Here is a 20383-nt window from a genome sequence, read left to right as displayed (position 1 = left end):
CGAAAAGAATTAAATCCTTGTCAAAAATTATACCTGGGGGGAGGGGAGGGCTCAGTGGTAGAGCACATGCCTAGCATGCATGAAGTCCTGGGCTCTATCCCCAGTACCATCATTAAAAAAACAAACAAATAAATAAATGTTTTCCCTCCCCTCACAATATCTAGCTTTAAAAGATATACATATAGGTGAAAAGCAGAAATCTGCAAAAGCAGTATTATTTGCAAAGACACATGTTGATTTGCCCAGGATTGTTAACAAAAAAAATGCATATGTGAGGAAACAATCCTCATTTATCTCATTTTTTATCTTTGTTTAGCTTTGACATGGTTTTAATTAGTATTGTACTAATATTGCACTACTCTAAAAAAAAGTGCCTGAAACCTTCAAGGCAGTTTTAAAAATCACTTATGATGCTAAACTTCTTTGACTATTCAAAAATACTCAAAAATTGCCAAGTTGAGATGGAAAACTATGTATTACATATTTTGTATTAGTGAAACTTCACTAATTTAAAGTCTAGTTAGGGGTTACTGGAGAAGAGTCCACTTATGAATTACATATTTTGAAAAAAAGTTTAATGACTTTAGAATACATAGTACCTGGATTCAAATTTCTGTACCTTGAGAATAATCGAATCAAACCTAGGAAAGGCCTACTTTCATAAATGGATAATTTGCAGTTAGTAAATTAAAGAGACCAAGAATAAGCTGGCAAGAGTCTAAAACATTAGTCCCAAAGTGAATTAAATGATGTATGCAAACATCATGTTAACTTCCTCACCAAAACATTCCTGGAAAATGCAGTTTAATTTTAAGTTTATATTTCCAAAGAGTTGATCTTGTTTTCTTTTACAGCTAAAATGCATGCAACATCTCAAAATGAAGGAAAACAAGTAAACATTTAATTAGAATCTAATTCTTACCTGGAACCCACTTAATTTCCATTTCCATATCATTTTCTTTGCCTTTCTTTTCTTTTTCTTGAATAACTTGCAAGAGCTGCCTATATTTAGCAATTTGTTCTTCATCATCCTTCTGACTTCTTTTTGTTTTCCCATCTTCCTCTACACTGATTTCATCATCACCTAACAAAAAAATCAATTTCATTTAACACAGGGAAATAATTCACATCTAATTTCAGTGTTTAATCTCAGTCACTGCAGCAACCTTCTAAAAGACGTCAGATATACTATAACAACAAAATGTCAAAATCAGACTTAAATTCCTTAATATTAAATGAATTAAGTGAAAGACTTAGATCTTGTTTAAAATAAAAATCAGTTGCAAAGTTGGCACTCTCACAGTAGTATACTTGGGAATCTGTTTTTATTAAAATTCATATTTTAAAATAATCCTGTTGTCATGTAACATCCCTGGACTTCTCCCTACAAGCAAGACAGCAGGGATGGCATTTTATTCCTCTTATGTCCCCTACCATCCAATACTGTGGCTTTAAAATGTATGGTCAGTAAAATGAGCCTGAATAGTGTTGGAATGCATCTGATACATGGATTTAGCTGTTCCCGCTGATGACAAAGATAAAGGAAGTTGCCTGTAATTCAAAACAAAAAATGATGAATCCTTCCCATTGGACAGTAAGCAAGCATGCTTACTATCAGGATCTCACTAACACTTCAGAATAAAAATGAATAAATTAGAAGTTAGTGCTATTAATTTCCCTATACGGAAAATATTCACAATTCCATTTATTAATTTTATAAAAATAATTATAATACAAAGGAGTAGCATAAAATTCATGGGCAATAAATACTAAAGAAAACTAGTTATGTGAAAAGTTTGTTTGCTCTGTATTTCCACTGCAATTCTCCAAGTCAAAAACATAAATAAGAACCTAGGTTTAATGCAAAACATGCAGACTTACTGAATTGACTAAATGTCCCCACTAAAGGAAAATTTAGAAGCAGCATACAGAAGACCCTCTAAAATGTCTGACATTATTAAGCATTTAGTCATGAAACATCAATGCTAAGGTGGTCTTTATATCTTCAAAAAGGTGACATGAAAAAAATTGATTAAGTAAATGTTTTTATAGCTTTTTCTCTAAATGAATAAAAAATAGTACACGACATTCTTTCCATCCTATCACACTTTTACATTTTCACTCAAACAGCTGAAATTCATTTTTTTCCTGTTTGTGCTTTGTGCCACAATAATAATGTTGGATGGAATTCTGTCATGTATCCCGTAATTCAACGGATAAAACATCAGGAACACATTAACAAAATGGCAATGTACTTCTTTCTATTAAAAGCTTACTTCTGAAAACATAATTAGAAGCAAGCTCCTTCCAGGTTGAAATTTTAGTGGTAAGTCTCTGATGGCCTACTTTAAATTGATTTTTTCCAGTACTAAAATTTTACTTTCTGAAGCTCTAAAATGTGGGTTAACTCGTGTAAGTCTGTTTTTTCCCAATTCAAGGACAGTATTTTGTGAAAGCCTAATATTAAGTTAAAAAAAAAAACAACAAGAAAAAAAACCAAAACAAAAAACAAAACAAAAAAAACTATAACAGGAAGAAGCCCTGTTATGTATGATCTCTTATAAGCTACAAAAGGAACATCCAGTAACTCTAAGGCATTCAAATATACTAATGTATCTACCAGAGGTACGAAATTATAAATTAAAGTAAGCTTGCAATCAATCAAAATACTGAAGAAAAAGGCATGCTTTTAAGAACTTAATTAGTATATTTCAAACAAAAAGCTATTAATCCTTAAGGTTTTAAAGTAAAAATATACGATATGAGGTAGTATGTTAACACTTCCTAAGCCTTTATACACGTTATCTCAATTTTTCCAACCATGAACAGAACTATCATGATCCTCTTTTTACAGCTATGGAAAGAAAGGCACAGGGGCTAAGCAAACTTAACCAATGTAATTTCACTATGTGAAGTCAGGATTTGAAACCAGCAGAGCCTAAGATCTTAACAAAAATATACTAACAGATTAATGGTTATTTTCCCACAATATTTGTCACTCTTATGTCAATAATGTCATTTTAAAATCTAGTTCAGTTCTCCCAAACCAGTCCAAAAGTCTATTTGAAAAACCTGTACCCAATCTTCACAAGAATATGTGAAATGCTCTTCTTTCCTTTATCTTAGAGTTGCTAGTAAAGAAAAACTATCCAGAATTTTCAGGAAAGTGCTAAATGACCATATAGGTATATAAACAAAAAGAAAATCAGCATAGCTATGGGGGAAAAAAACATAAAGGCTATTTGAAGAAGACTTGGCTGTTCTGAAGTCACTAGAAATAACATAGTCACTCAGATGTTTGGATGCCAAAGAAAGTAATAAGCAACAGCCATCAAGACTTTAATGTGAAGACTTTTGTGCCCAATATAACTACAGCCACAAATCATATACTTTTTAAAAGGCTATTAGATACCTAAGAAATTATGTAGTTTTATCAATGAGATTTCTGAACAAAGAAACTAGAATGATTAAGTATGATTTTCCATTCCATGTGTGACACAGTTCAAGAGTAGTACTTTATGAAAAACTTAGAAAAATGAAGGAAAACCTTCAGTAGTCTAAAAAGAACAGTGACGGGCCAATCACAGGATCTTAAGAAAGTTAAGATCTCATGGTCCCTATGATAATACTAAAAAAGAATTTTAGGATTTATTTAATTTCACATTTATAAAATAATACATATGAAAAAGGAAAACCAAAAGGACAGCTATGAAAAATGTCAGGCTAAAAATCAAAGTAAGAATATTCACTCCTGATAGTTTAAAACATTTATATCTATGTCTCACATTTATGGTTCTTCATTTGCTGTCAGCACATAATTTTGTCTTATTCGTAACTGTGCACAGTTGGGAATTCTTACAATAGATAGGAATGAAGATGTGAAGATATCAGGGAGAGAGTATCAACCCAAAACTGATTAAGAAATTGCAATCAAGCTACCAAATTTCCAGAGTTAGATCCAATATAGCGGAGAAGAGGTTTTTGGCCCCATTTTTTAAAAAATGAGCCATTTTAAGCAAAAGCATATGTAAATTTAAAATGTATCACTGATCAGTTTAATCCTCAAAATTTTTTTTAAAATAAAGATATAGACTATTTGAGAACTTCCGCTTCCATCAATGGGAAGCTAGGTATCACACCAACCCTTTTACTGAGGACATCAAGGTGAATGAAATATTTGAACAATCTTTTTAAGAGCTTCAAAGAGGTTTAAAAAAAAAAGAGAATGAAGATTTCAAAGAACTGACAAATTAATGAAGAATTACCAAGTCAAAATCAAAGAGAAGGTTTTCAGAGAGATGACCCCAGTGTTCAAGACCTATTTTGCCCTGAGGGCATTTATTGAGCCATCAAAGAAACAGCTGTGAGACTAAACTACAGTTTTGGCAGCCTGGCAGGCCAAGAGGACGAAAGTTGAAGAACCAAGTAGTACCCCCACATTTAGCAGGGACCCAAGGGACATACCCCAGAGCAAGGGTCAACCACAAGTAAACCAGCTCTCATGCAGACTTGCATCACCCAGTAGGGCCAGGGAATCTCAAGTTAAAACTTGGAATAATGTGGTTCCAGAATGATCAGAGTAAATCAAAGTTCTCTCTGATGAGATACTCTCACCTCAAATACCAAACCAGCACAAAAAGTTAACCAGGCATACAAGTAAACAAGAGAAATCTCTTGTGAAGTAACAAAAATCAACTCCAAAAGATTTCAAATAAATACTGAAATTATCAGACATACACTACAAAAACATGTTTATTCTGTTAATAGAAATAAAAGAAAGTGTTGAAAACACCTGCAATGACTAAACTATAAAAAGTGATATTACTGATTTGAAAAATACTAAAACCAGACTTTCGTAAGTAAAAAAATACAATTACCAAAATTAAGAACTCAATGAATAGTCTATCAGCAGATTCAACACTGCTGAAAAGAGAATTAGTGCACTGCAAGACTGGTAAAAGAAGACACTCAGGATGCAGCACAGAAAGACAGCAGATCAAAAATCAGAAGAGAAGGGAGAGGGAAATAGCTCAGAGGTAAAGTATAAGGTCCTGGGTTCAATCTGCAGTACCACTATTAAAAAAAAAACCCAAAACCAAAAACAAGAGAGTAGTAACATGGAAGTTACAGGGTAAAGATCTAAGATGTATTTAATTGGAGTCCTAGAAGGAGACGGGAAAAGAAATATCTGAATAGATGATGGTTGAGAATACCCAAAACTGAAGAAAGATACCATGCCATAAATTCAAGTAACCCACCAAACTCCAAGCACAATAAATTTAAAAATCTATTCTCAGTTCATATTGAAACAGCAGAAAGACAAAAAGAAAACTTTAAAAGTAATCAAAGCTGACAAAGGCTTAATTTCCAGAATATATAAATAGCTGATACAATTTAATAACAAAAAAACAAACAACCCAATCCAAAATGGGCAGAAGATCTAAACAAGCAACTCTTCAATGAAGATATACAAATGGCCAACAGGCACATGAAAAAATGCTCAATATCACTAATTATCAGAGAAATGCAAATCAAAACTACAATGAGGTATCACCTCACACCAGTCAGAATGGTCATCATTCAAAAGTCCACAAACGATAAATACTGGAGAGGGTGTGGAGAAAGGGGAACCCAGCTACACTGCTGGTGGGAATGTAGTCTGGTGCAGCCATTACGGAAAGCAGTATGGAGATTCTTCAAAAAACTAAAAATAGACTTACCATATGATCCAGCAATCCCACTTCTGGTTATATATCTGGAGGAAACTCTAATTTGATAAGATACCTGCACCCCAATGTTCATAGCAGCACTATATAACCAAGACATGAAAAAAACCTAAATGTCCATCGACAGATGACTGGATCAAGAAGTTATGGTATATCTATACAATGGAATACTACTCAGCCATAAAAAAAAAATGCCATTTGCAGCAATATGGATGGACCCAGAGATCATCATTCTAAGTGAAGTAAGCCAGAAAGAGACAGAAAAATACCATATGATATCACTCATACGTGGAATCTAAAAAAAAAAAAAAAAAAAAAGAGGACACTACGAACTCATCTACAAAACAGAAACAGACTCACAGACACAGTAAACAATCTTAAAGGTTACCGGGGAAAGGGGGTGGGAAGGGATAAATCTGGGAGTTTGAGGTTTGCAGATGTTAGCCACTATATATAAAAATAGATTAAAAAAAAAAGTTTCTTCTGCGTAGCATAGGGAACTATATTCAATATCTTATAATAACCTTTAATGAAAAAGAATATGAAAATGAATATATGTATGTATATGCATGACTGGGACATTGTGCTGTACACCAGAAATTGACACATTGTAACTGATTGCACTTCAATTAAAAAAAAAAAAAGCAGTCAAAGAATAAAACCCAGACAATCTTCAAAAGACTGAAAAAAGTAGACTGAGCTGACTTCTCAAAACAACAATAAAGCCAGAAGCCAGAAGAATATTCTTATAAATGTGAGGATGGGGAGGACTGTCCACCTAGAATATTTTTTACCAGTGAAAACATCTTCACAAATGAAGGCAAAATAAGGACATTTTTAGACTAAACTAAGACTCAAGAGAGTCTGACACCAGTAGATACTACCAGAAATTATCAAGAATATACTTAAGACAGAAGGAAAATGATCCCAGACAGACGTATGAGATTTAGAAAAGAATAAGGAACAAAAGTAGAGGAAAAAAGTGAGTAAATTTAAACAAAACAATAACATTAATGTCCTGCGGGAATTAAGAATTACAATATACAGGATAGCATGAAAGGTGTTTCAAAATGCCTTGCATTCTCTAGGAGGGTAAAAATATTAATTAGCATTAAACTTTGGTAAGTTAAGGCTGCAAGTCATAATTTCTAAGACAATTACTAAATGAACAGAAAGAGTCTACTTCCTAAACTAGTTGAGTAGAAAAATGGAATATGAAAAATAATCCAAAAAAAGTTCTTAGTTTAAAAAAGGGGGATAATAAAGCACTTTACTAGTTTATGTGATTGCATAACACATGAGTCATGACAAGTCTATAAGGCCTGGCTTTTTTTGTGAGGTCAGGGTTTTAGAAAGTGTTTATGGTTAAAGAAATTCAGGCTAAAAAAAAAATCTCTAAATAAAAATTTCAGTTACTATCTACACGTGTATATAATACTGTATATGTGAGCATGCTTTGCAGAAGGATTAAGGATTGGTTTGGTACTCCCTTTTAAGCTACTGCCAAAGACATATTTCTGTTAACAAGTCTAGATGAATCATCTAAATGCTTACAAATGAAGAACACTGAAAGATGAACAAGTACCTTGTAGCTCCTCTTCTATCTCCTCTTCATCTTCACTAGAGGAAGCTAAGTAGGCTTGAAAATCCATATCCAAAAGCTCTTCCTTTTTAAATTTCCTATTGAGTGTTGTAATTCTGTCATGATCAGTTTCATCCCAAGTGATCTCCACCTTTCACAACAAAAGAAAAAAAACTGGAAATGTCAGTAACCCAATTTTGTTAAAGAATATTTATCATTAACTTGGATGTTTAACAGTAAACTAAAAATGTTACCATGTGCTAAAACAAATGATAAATAACATGCTTAATGAGAAGTGTTCTATTCATGGAAAGGGAACCATTTCAATTAATCTGTGCCTTTCTCCTCCTAACTCTCTGCTTTATGCAAGGTGCTTCATTATTGGGAATAAAAATTCACCAGTGTGTGGACTAATTATGGTGAAAACAAATAAGAAAATGCACTAGTTAAAAAGTTAACATTATTATGAATGAGTCAAAACATGTTTTTCACCTGGAGTTCTAGGCATTTCAGGAAGTCTAGAAACTATGTGAAATTCATCGACAAACCTTTCAACACAATGTCAATTCAGTCCATTTTCCAAAACAGATTAAGAGCCACTGATGAGAAAGGCATCTATTGGTTGGAAGTACAGTGAACCCCTGTGACACCAGAACTGGTCTGTCAAATGGTCAGTTTAGTGACTGGCTCCTGCCCTCTCTGCAGTCTCCATTCTCAGTCAGGTTAGAGGTTTTACCTTCATCATAGGGCGGGTCCCGTATCTGTGTTTTTTTCCTCAGGTTAATCTCCCCAGATCAGAACAACAAAATGGGCACGAGTTAACCAACAGATGTGATCCTTAAAATAGCTGCTATTGTTGCAGAAATTCCAGCTAGTCACATGATTCAGAATTACTCCTGTTCTGATAATTAAGACTGAGCTGATGACCACAAAACCACTGCTCAAACCACAGGTGAGGATGATACAGTCAGACCGAAGGAACTCCATACTGGCTGGCTGGATAGGCTTGCCTATTTTTCAGTCTTGAAAACAACATGATCCTACATTTTATGTGACTGACTCTTTTAGCCTTCTTTATTGCATAAGGGTGGGGTTTCACTACACTCAGTCACTAACAGCCACACAGTTCCCACAGGCTGCAGGTGACATGACATGGCAGATACAGCAGCTCTCCCTCCGCCACCAGCCTGTCCTCAGAAGAACACAGTGGTTTGTCACCAGAAAGGCAGTGAGAAGACTGTATGGCCGAGGCAGAGTCCAGCCATGGACAGAAGGTAGACGGGGTGGAAGAGCAGAGAGAAGCCAGGCAGTTAAGTAACAAACTAACTCAACAGAAATCTTCTGGCTGTTCATTAATAAGGGTTAATGTGACATCTAGTAGTCCTGAGCTATTCTACTTCAATTGTTTTTCTAATTTTTTGTATCATATCTGCAGAAAAATGTGTTCCTATTTTAAATTTTCACTAGTTTTGTTTTAACTGTGATTTGAAGCAATCTGTTCTCTCTTTCCCCCCTACTCCCCAGGATATTAATAACTGACATATTACTTACTGAAGAATCTAATTAAGCAAGTGTATGGGAAAGAGAAGAGAAAAAAGAAACATTTGCAGGTAACTGACTAGGCGTAAAGGCATAACAAAAATCTGAAAATAGGTTCAAACAGATGTGGCAGATAAAAATGCAAATACACTTGTGCCTCAGTTCTATTTGCACTTATGCATTAAAATTTTGAATACTTTTCATTTCTAAAGATGCTATTAGTCAATAACAAAGTCTTTTCTTAAAGCACTGCAGCTATACATCTTCTAAAGAGGTACCGTTGATGTTCCCATTGCAGCAGATGTGAAGTATTTTGGTTTATATGCTGTTAAATCCACTTCTGAGGCTACATCCTTTGGCTCATCATCGAAAGTAATATCATCTGGTATAAACCTAAGAAACAAAGAAAAAATAAATTTATTTAAACATATGTTGCAGTGATAAACAACCAGAGTATAGATTCTCTTCTAATTATGTGTAGTTTATCCACAAATACCATATGAGATTCTACAGAACACACATGTGGATAAAGCAAACAATGTTAGAAATAACCTTGGCACAAAATTTCTGAAATTCATAAGCTATAAATCTGTAATTCCACTAAGTCTGAGTAAACTCTGAGCAGGTAGAAACCCTGCATTAGGAGTCAGTTAATATGACTCAGGTATAAAGGAATGTTTGGTAACTACTATTTAAACATTCAAAACAATCACCTCCCACTGAAACTGCTAACAGAAAAGAGGAGGAAACAGCTTGTCTGATGAGCTATGTATGCCTTTGTTGCTATATACTTAAGCATGCTAAAATCTTATCCCCAATTATCAATTCAAAAATTTTATTCCTATTTTTCCACCAGTCAGAATGCTTTTGAAGTGTGAAAGCTATATATAGTGACTATGAATTGATACATTTTTTCCCTAAAATATTTCATTCTGAGAACAAAGCCTCTAACAAACCTGGATACAAAGAAGTGATTTCTACTGGAAGTGTCAAAGTAGAATGGTTTACTGGGTTCAGAGAACTAGGATAATGATAAAACGGTGCAGTAGTTTGGATTCCTGGTTTCCTTAGAACAGACATCCACAACCCCCTACAGTTTTTCACGTCAGGTCAGTGAAGCCTGAGCACGTGGTGGAAATAACACACAAGTCTGAAGACAATGCCAGCAACACTATCCATTCACCAGGCAGCACTGCCCAACAGGACTTTCTGTGACAACGGAAATATTCCATACCTGTTCTGCACAACATGCGGCCATTAAGTACTTGAAACGTATCTGGTGTGAGTAAGCAAATGAGGTTTAAAATTTTTTAATTTCTAGTTAAATAAATGTAAGCAATCCAGTTATGACTACTGGCTGCTGTATTAAGATGGCACAGATCTAGAGATACTAGTTTATTAGCAAATTTCTTTGCCCTACCTTAATGCTTTTTTAAAAGTTACTTCACCTGGTTGCTAGCTCTAAAAGTGCAAAGAAGTACCACTACATAAAACCTATCATTCTAAAAACATAACTGACATATTTGAAAGGACATAAACGTGAGGTGACTCATACCTAATACTCTAGCATTTTCTCATTCCAGTTTTCTTTCTTAAAAGTGTTCTATGTTCTTTTAGAACGTGAAACGGCAGAGTGCACTACCAGTTCCAATATTTCAGTTCTTATAATCATGTTGTGCTACAACACTAAATTGGTAAGACACACACTAGATTACCTTAGATCTACGAATGAACAACTGCTTTCGAATTCCAGGCCATCACAATCTTCGTAAATTTTAGCGGCTGTTTCAGGAGAATCACAGTCTACTACTGCATAATAGTACTTCAGTCGTTTGAATTGATAATCTCTCAGTTTTTCTCTAGAGGTCCTAAAAGGGGAAAATTCATTAGACTTACTTAAACAGAAACAAAAATATTTACCTCCCTTTAAAAAAGAAATGTAATTGTTTCAAGAAAAATATATTACAACCTGGTCTTCATTCCAATCCACCTTTCCTTTATGACTTTGCCTTCATGTACATTAAATACTTAAGCTCATTTTGTTTTTTTCAACAAGGTACAGACTAGCGATTTTTACTGTAATTTGGTATTCAGAAAAGGAAAGAAAGAATTACATGTGCTTACCTGTGATTCTAATTCTTAGAATAGTTATTTGTTTTGCTATCACATATAGCCTTCTCAAGTAAAACCACTGGAGAGGATCATTGTATTATTAAATATGCTAGGAAAGCATCAGTTTTTATTATAAAGGAACTCCTGCTCTTGCAAAACTTTATTCCAGATTCATGTTTTTTCAAGTCTAAATGGTTATAAGTTCAATTTACTTAACTACAACACATTCTTTGAAGGTCTTCATCTGCTCTCTTTTGCCACCCATCTATTTAACCACCATTTTTATTAACTGCACATATAGCTCCATCTAGTGGATTAAAAACTACCTTAAATTTTTTTATATACTACATTATGGCAAAGAATTTTTCCTATCATTTTTAAATTTTTCTACTTAATCCTTAAATAAGAAAAATTATGTAATTCAAAGGCAAATAGTTTCAATGCCACTTAGGTAGAAAGCAACATCTCAGAAAAAAGCAAAACTTACTAATTCAGGGCAATGAGGCTGAGAACTCTAAATCAATTTAATCATGAAATGTTTCTCAAAAATGCAGTAATTATTTTCACGAATACAGAAATATAAATACACATAGAAAATGTTGAAATTGTGTGCCACTTCTGACAGACTTTAACTTGCTTTGCAAACAGTTTTAACTACAAAGGCTCAAGTGCAAACTTTAGTCCCAACTATTAAAGTGACCAGAATTCTGAATTAGTGACACGAACTTATATGAGGTTTAGTTTTATTTTCTAGAATGATTTAATACCAGTCCTTTTCAGGGGCGTCTTCAGGAATACTTAGTAACTCTACTGGTCCTTGAACTTGCTCTTCCTTCATCCTCTCCTTTCCAAACTCCGAAGGATATATCTAAACACACACACAAAATAAGAGCAATGTAATTAATTAGTACTTCCCTTTTCTTATAATATCCAGAACTGTCAAGGTCAGGAACTCTAATAAGAGTTACAACTTGACTCAATGAAAACACCAGTAATGACTCACTTCCAAACTCACTATAGGAAGCTAAAGCATCCTGAGGAATAGTTTTAAAAATAGTCATTTTGGCTGGAGAGTAACTGATACGGGGTTTGGGAACAAAAACAGAGTATCTCCTCTATATGTTCTAAGGGTTCCAAAGGAAAAATTAAGAAAAGTGAAACAAGATTCTAAGCTCAAGGAATGCAATGTAAACACACATGAAAATGACTGGATTCAATACTTTAAATAAAATATATGAAAATGATTAAAGAAACACATAAAACATAAGCAATGAAGAAAAATAATTTTGTAATAATCAACTTATCCCTAAGTCATATCATTTATCTAAGACTTTCTTTTAAAGAAATTCTTAGAAGAAGAGAATTTCTTTAAAAAGAGAAAAAAATGCTTAGAAATATCTACGTCAAAGTGAAATCAAGTCTCACCTTTACAGAAAATATAACACCTCCTTTAGGTTTAAACGAATTGAACAAAGCCAGCAAATCTTTTGCCTTCAATCTATCCCAGTCCATGTTGCAAACTGCTAATCGATGTGTAATCTAAGAAATGAGAAAAATTAAGTATTACATAATCTATATCATTCCCAATGCTTACAAAATTAAGATACTTAAAATATAATGCCCTCTTTCCCCCAAAACCTGAAATCATTAATCTAAGTGGTTTCAACATATAAAGGAGCACTTAAGGGGGTGTGGGGGTGGGAAGGGACAGACTGGGATTTCAAAATTTGTAGACACTGACAGGCATACGCAGAATAGAGAAACAAGAATATACTGTATAGCACAGGGAAATATATATATGTAAGATCTTGTGGTAGCTCACAGCGAAAAAAAAATGTGACAATGAATATATGTATGTTCATGTATAACTGAAAAACTATACTCTACACTGGAATTTGACGCATTGTACAATGACTATAACTCAATTAAAAAAATGTTATTAAAAAACCCACTAATCAATTAGCTTATGTTATTAACTAACTTCATTTATTCATTTCTGAGCCATCTCTATCTGATTGTGAACCTCCATGTTCCCAACACTCTAAGCTAAGACTGTACCTACATAAAATAAAAAGAAATGGAAAAATTTCCAACATCAGATTATGTAATCAGGCCATAAGAGATGCTCAATAAATATTCAATGAATGAAATTCCAAGAAAACATATTTTGTTTAAGAGAAGGTTTACACAAAAGGAAGATGTTTAACAGGATTTATGGCCAAATATTAATAATACATTATAATAATGTATCCAAATAAAATGGGAGACACGTTTAAGGACAAAAAAATAAAATAAAATAAAATAAAATAAAATAAAATAGCACTTAAGATGGATAATACAATGGTAGACGTGTCAACAGAAAAGCACTTTGGTTCTTAGTTCTTGAATCAGAATATGATGACGAGCTGATTTTTTAACTACCAAGTTTATTAAGCTATTTTATCACTCGTGTGAGTAAAGTTGAGTATAATATAATACTCTATAGCACTTTTTAATAGGTGCAGCAGGAATTGAAATGTAAACTTCTAGCTAAAACAACAATTTTCTCAAAATTTCACGTGACTTATACAGAAGTTCATCCCTATCTGCTTGGACAGACATCTAATTTAAATAGGTATATTCTGCATCAAGAAGTTTTAATTAGAATCACCACCAAGAGTATTATTTACCAAAAAATCTTTTCCTTATTAATTTAATGACATCAATTCTATCATCCATAAAAGCTATTTGTACGGTACTCTTGACAAATAATCTTATTTATTCAAAAGGTCACCTCATCAGCCCGAGGAGCATCTTTATCTAATTCTCTCCATGCATGCTCAAAACCAGATTCCTCTGGAAGTAAATCTGCCATATCTTCTTCATCTTCAGAACTAGTTTCTATATTTCCTTTGCCCCTTGCAAGATCAGGGCCACTGTCACTTTCATCATCATCCTCACTATCCTCCTCCTCCTCATCATTTTCATCTCCACCATCCTCGTCACTGTCAACGTCATCAGTGGCAGCTCTACCAATGCTTGTAATTTCATCTTCGGAATCTTCATCACCTCCAGTTTCACTAGCACTTTCTGAATCTTCCTCCAGAGAATCTTTCAAGTTTTCATGACTATCACTGTCTCTTGCCATCACGAACGGAACCACTGCAAAAAAGGTCAAAGGAGGGAGAAATTAACAAAATATAAACACTGAATTAAACTACATCCAAATTATTTTTACCTCAAATCCAGTAAAAATAATAATTTCTATGAGACTAAAGGAAAATATAAATTCAGCAAAATTCATGCCAAACCACATTATATAATAAAAGTCTTAATATATACCCAGATCACAAAGATTCACACACTCATTCAATATTTATGGAGTGTCTGCTACATCTAGGTACTCAGTATACTACCACTGGCAAAAGAGAAGCAATCAATGCCCTCAATGAGCTTCCAATCAAGGAAGAGGATAGACGAACAGATATTGATCAAGTAAAATCAACCAAATTCATAAACATTAAAAAATGAAATTACAACTAGGATAAGTGCCAAGAAGGAATGTTGTAAGATGCCATGAGAGCATAAAACAGAGGTCTCTGAGTGATAAACGAGCTGCTATTTGAGGGATTTAACACTGGAGGAATTAAGTCACCAGGGTTAGACTAACAGATGAGGGGAATGCCCCAGCAGTAAGAAAAGTGTATGTGAAGACCCACTAGTAGGAAAAAGCTGGCAACCATGTCTGGATTACAGATAGCCAGGAGTCCAGTACAATGAGACTGAAAGAGTTAGGTAGATGTCACACTATCCCAAAACCATGTAGAAGGTTTGGACTTAGTTGTAAAAGCATGAGAAGCCACTGTCTTTACAGAAGTAGGGACATCATGAGATTTGCAAATTGAGATCATATTGACTACACCTTAGAAAACTTGACTAGGAGTCATGAGTGGATTGCGAACAGAGAATTAAAAAGGTGGTATAGCACTCTGGGCAAGAAATGAAGGCAACACTAAGCTGGTGGCAATAGAGATGCAGAGTAGTGAGTCAGTTTTGACTTTCAGAGTCAGGAGATAAAACCAACAGCAATCAGTGACAGGGACTTGATATGGAGCATAGGAATTGTGAAAGCATCAAAGATAAAGTCTTAGCTTCTCAGCTTGCAGAGCAAGCTAGCTGGCTAGACGGACAGAGAAAAACAGGCAATGATGGAAGAGAACAAGTCTGTCTGGTGGAGGTAGATCATGAATGTAGTTTTGGATAAGCTCAATTTGAAGTGCCTTTGAGTCACTTAAAAGGACACAGAAAAGACTGTGAGTCTATAGCTCAGAGAAGTCTGAGTTGGAGATAAAATTTTGGATCATTCATGTATAGTAATAACAGAAGTTGTGATGTGGATGAGATCACCTACGAAGAGAGCAAAATAACTTTTCTGCTAAATCATGCACTTTGCAACTGACTTATGGTTAGCAATACACAAAGACTGTTTTCACTTAAGTTGGGGATTTTTTGGCCCTCAGCACTCTGCAAGGGCTCATTTCCTATTTCTAAAGCAATCATATGCTTCCATCTACTGTATGTGTATCTCTGTGTGTGCAGATGTATCTTATACATTATACTCATCTTTAAGTTGGAGCTTATATTTCTGCTGATTCCCAGGCTCTAAGCTTGGAGAATTAAAAACAAATCTAAAAGTTTAAGAAATGAAATAAAACTGAAACTTAGTTTTTCTCTTGGTCCTATAATCTTACAATGCTCATTCACTAACCAAATATTGAGTACTACGTACTAAGCATTGAGCTGCAGGAAGCGAAAATGGAGATGATTTGTAACATGATCCCATGCTCTTCATGGGCTCATACACAAAAAGAAATAATTTACTGATTTATGGAACTATGTTCTAAAGCACCACAGAGTGAAATATCTAAATTTGCTTGCAGAGAGATATTTGTAATAAGGAAGGCTTCACAAATATGCCATTTGACCTGAGACCAAATGAAAAGGAGTTAGGAGGAACAGCAGGAAATGGGCTTTTATTTTCGCGTCAAAAGAGAGTGGGAAGTAATAAAAGATAACTAACCAGTAGATGTGAAAAAGTCAAAAAAAAAAAAAAAAGCCATTATCAGAAGTTCTATATATGGGATCAGAAAAACACCACCACAATAGTGAAAGAAAGTTACTATGAGGTAAGCATCAGAATTCACTTTTAAGCAGTAAGCTTAAAATAACACTTTGGGGACCTAGATCTCTCTAGTATTGTAGTATTTGTCAAGTATCAGATATTACCATACAATTTCCATGATTTTTGCATATTACTGATATTTTTCACTAAGTTGATTTTTTTAAATTAAAAATATTAGCTTTGTTTCAAACAATATCCTTGAAGTCATAGATGTGATGTGGTGGTTACATTTTTTCCTAAGATCCTGAAATACATAACTATTACTATTAAAAAGTTTGATTATTAAACTTTGATTATTACTATTAAAAAGTTGGTTAACATACAACATCTCCTCATGTATGACAATGGTACACATACCACATTTTGGGTTGTATAATAAATTGATACTTGGGAGACTTAAAGAGGCCTAGTATTTTAATATTTTTGACAATATCAAGTACATTCAGATACTAAATATCTGCTCAGAGCCCACTTTGTACAAAGCCTTATTCTAAATAATGTGGGAATACAAAAATAAGCAACTGCATCTATTCCTAGATGGTACCACTCTACTAGTGATTGTAAACACTACTTATATACCTACTTTAAGAAAATGCTTTATCATTTTCTCCGATTATAAAAGTAATTAAAGCTCATTGCAAAAAAATTAAGAAAATATGATTTAATGAAGAAACTAAAGATGGCTAGTTTTTCATTCAGAGATAACTAGGTGGTTATTCTGGTACATAACCTCCTAAATTTGTTTTCTATGATACACCCATTAATTTATTTCTAAGTAGCTAGTTATACCATTTATTCTATTTTGTAACCTATTTCTAAAACTTCATATGTCACAGACATATTTGGATATATTACAATTTACCTAGTTCCTGAAATTTAGAATTCTGCCCATTGCCTGATACTTTCTACCTCCGAAACGTGACACTGGCTGGTCAAGATGTCTTTCTGCCTTTTCCTGATTCCTACCCTCCTTGGGTCCTGTAATCACAGCCAGCTTTTCCTGGCTCATCTGAACATCATGAATTTTCAGTGACAACAACAACAATCAGCAACACCAACACTCAAAATTTCCTGCTGCCAGAGGTGACCCAAAATTTTAATAAGCTCAGAAAACATGTAAACATGAACTAGAATCAGATGTTTCTTACTAAGTTTCAAACAACCATTTCTAGCTGTATTATCCACTCACTCCTTCAGAGACCTTATTATCTAATCAAATGAGAATACTGATCTCTTCTGAATATGCCCAAGGATATCTTCACTCAAAAAGGTCTTCCCATGTAGAATACTCTGGTCCTCAAACTCAATTTTTCCAAATCCTCACCAAAATAGCATTTCACCAATGAATTTTTCTCAGATTACCATATTTTGAGTGACCTCCTCTGAATTCAGAGCTCTATCCTGAACATCTTTCATGGCACTGAAAATTGTTCTATTTCATATTATGGTTCTGAATAATTTCTTCCACTTTAGATCTGCGCTGTCCAGTATGGTACCCAGCGGTCACATGCGACAATTGAGCACTTGAAATATGGCTCATCCAACTTGAGGTTAGCATGAAAATAGTATGTAAAATATCTCAGTAAGTTTTTATATTGATTACATACTGAATTAACTTTTTGATATTTTGGATTAAATAAAATATACTAAAAAATGAATTTCACTTCTTTTTTGTTTTTACTTTTTAATATGTCCACTAGAAAATTCAAAATTATATACTGCTATCAGACAGTGACCAGTGCCATGGCACAGAGTCTAGCAGGCTGTTATCTATGAAAGGGGATCTACAAAGAAGCGAGAGGGCTTAAATCAAGGTCAAACTCCAATCACCCGACCATGCACCCTGCAGAGCTGTGCCTGCTCAAGGGAAAAGAACCTGTTGCTTCAAAGGTGCTGTCCTCAACAAACTGGGAGCTCTGTGTGTCCAGAAGAGCATATCTGTTTCTAATTTGCATGGGCATCATATAAATTAGCAGGAGCCCTGAGATGGGAGATTACGTCTTACTCAATGTCCCATCTGTCACATATTAGTTACTAAAAGTAGCTGAACAAATGAAGGAATGGATGAGTCTCCAACTCTACTTACCTTACTCAGACATACCTCTCATCCTGTGATGAGAACATGTAACTCTTTCACTGGTTAGAGAATGTAGCTGCCACCAGTGCCCACTACAAGTCAAAAACCACTGCTTAGCCTCAAGACTCAAATATTTTCCCTCTCTTCTATTATAGCACCAAATAAAAAATTAATCATATAGTATTTTTTATTTTATAGCTTTGTACTTCCAAGTAAGTATTTGATTATTCCCATGACACTATGAAAGCACTTATTACATTTCCTTTTTTTAAAAGTCACTATAAAAGCAAATAAGGTAACACTAAAGAATCCTTAGCTCATTCCAACCAACCTGATTGCATTCCTCTTCTTGTCTCAGAATACTTGACCTTGGGAGAATGCACAATTTCAGAGGTGCCCAAGTCTGTCATCCTTACTTTTCCTTTGGGAAACAAGTCTGTACTATCTTGAACAATGTTTTTTTTCCCTTCTGGGCTTTTTTGTGTAAATTCTTTGCTATCAGTCTTGGGACTCATGGAATCTGTCTTCTTAGATTTGCATGAGCTTTTCACTTTTTGAACTCTCTCAGAGTTATCTAAATTGTTTTTATTCCCAGAATCTTTTTGATTAACTTTCTTAGTTTCTTCATTTTTCTCCTCAACAAGATTTTTTGATTCTACTTCATTTCTAGTCTGGGCTTTTTTCTTCTTCATTTTCTTTTGGCTCAATACTTTGTTATCTTCATCAGAGACATCTGAATCAGAATCTGAAAGGTCGTAAAAACGTTTCAAGTCCTCTGTTGTGCTGTGGTTGATGGGACGTCCTCTTTTATCCACCGCGTAGTTCAATTTGAACTTTTTGTCATGAAACATTGCTCGAAATCTCTTGTCAATTTTGACTTTTCGATCCTTTTCTGGCATTTCCCAAAATCTCGGGTCCTTGGCAACACGCCTAAACCGCTGGTCACTCATTATTTCTTGTTTGGATGCCATTTTAAAATGTCTGACTGGACAAATGCTTGAGGAAACCAAACACTAAAAAAAAAAAAAATATTAATAATAATGAAAGGTCAGTAATATAGTTAAATAAGATGCTTTGGGAAAAATATCAATTCACAATACTAAGTTAAATGTTAAATAAAACAAAATAGGTCTAATTTCATTTCCCAAACTTATTTTGAGCCACATGCAGAAAAGCAAAAACAATCAGCGTATTTTCTTTCAAGTTCAGAGCATCTGGAGAAACAAATTTAAGGCAAAACCAAGCAGAATTCCAGGACTTCACGGAGGTGGGCAAATGATTACTAGCCAACTGCACTTACTTAGACGTTCTATCTTTCTACTTGTATACCTGAGCGTGTTACAAGTAAAAAGGTAATGCAATCAAAATATTCCCAAGCCTCAGTTGGTCTCATTTGTTTCTTCAAATTCTGGTCCCATTCTCTCCGTTAATCCTTCCCTCATTCTACTTGGAACAGACTTTACTCCTACAAGGCTAGTCTCCTAAATAAACAGACCAAAATCAATTCAGTCTAGGTCACAAAGCTCCCTCTTTGTATATGACCACCTTCATGAGTCAGGTAAAGTCTCACTCTAGTTAATAAATATAAGTTAGTGGTGCAAAAGCAAGGGTTGACAACGATGCATTCATACACATTTAACCCTCGGGAACAGCCTTATGGAGTAGGTACCATTTCGTTCAACTATTAGAGATAATGCATATGAATATTTAGAACGAAAGCACTCGATAAACGTCAGATATTCGGAGAGCAGAAGGCGACCTGACTTCATCTCTGACGCCCGCCCTCACCTCCGTAGCCCACCATCCCCTTCTACCCACCCTCTAACGCGGGCAACACCAGGGTGACTCTGGAACTGGGATCTCCTTCGCAACTCCTAAACCTCAGAGAGCCGCCTTGGGGCTGAGGTCCTCCGACAGGACCCGGAAAAGGAGCAAGGAAGCTTGAAGAATGGGGTTGGAAAGGCAAGGAGGAAGGGCATGGCCCTCACGAGTCCGAAGGAGATTTCCTCAGAGACTGGTTCTGCCCCCTCCACAGCCCTTCTTCCAGAACACAGCCCCACTTACCTCCTCCGAGTCCTCTCCGAGCCTCACATGGGCCCCACACCCACAATCCTCCGCGCGACGCACTGCGGTTACGGCACGCGAACTGGGTCAAACTACTTCCGCTTGCCTTCTGGGAAGCTCTC

The 20383-nt window shown here is 34.8% G+C and overlaps 1 protein-coding gene across 2 annotated transcripts in view; it reads right to left on the bottom strand.

Annotated features, from left to right (window-relative positions):
• Positions 1 to 20362, bottom strand: part of ESF1 (ESF1 nucleolar pre-rRNA processing protein homolog) — a 54063-nt gene extending 33701 nt beyond the window's left edge. The window contains exons 1-9 of one of the 2 annotated variants that reach the window (XM_074347855.1): positions 20262 to 20362; positions 18529 to 19210; positions 13733 to 14100; positions 12385 to 12498; positions 11727 to 11827; positions 10563 to 10715; positions 9126 to 9240; positions 7312 to 7459; positions 923 to 1084 (exon numbers count right to left, since the gene is read on the bottom strand). In XM_074347855.1, coding sequence (XP_074203956.1) covers positions 923 to 1084; positions 7312 to 7459; positions 9126 to 9240; positions 10563 to 10715; positions 11727 to 11827; positions 12385 to 12498; positions 13733 to 14100; positions 18529 to 19168 — 1801 coding nt within the window. In that variant the 5' untranslated portion in view covers positions 19169 to 19210; positions 20262 to 20362. Of the gene's footprint in view, positions 1 to 922; positions 1085 to 7311; positions 7460 to 9125; positions 9241 to 10562; positions 10716 to 11726; positions 11828 to 12384; positions 12499 to 13732; positions 14101 to 18528; positions 19211 to 20015; positions 20036 to 20261 lie in introns of those variants that run through there. The other variant, XM_074347856.1, reaches the window with a different exon arrangement.
• Positions 20363 to 20383: the final 21 nt, after the last annotated feature.

This window comes from Camelus bactrianus, chromosome 19, assembly GCF_048773025.1.
Source record: "Camelus bactrianus isolate YW-2024 breed Bactrian camel chromosome 19, ASM4877302v1, whole genome shotgun sequence".
Classification (NCBI taxonomy): Eukaryota; Metazoa; Chordata; class Mammalia; order Artiodactyla; family Camelidae; genus Camelus; species Camelus bactrianus.
This window is presented reverse-complemented; position numbering and strand designations above follow the sequence as displayed.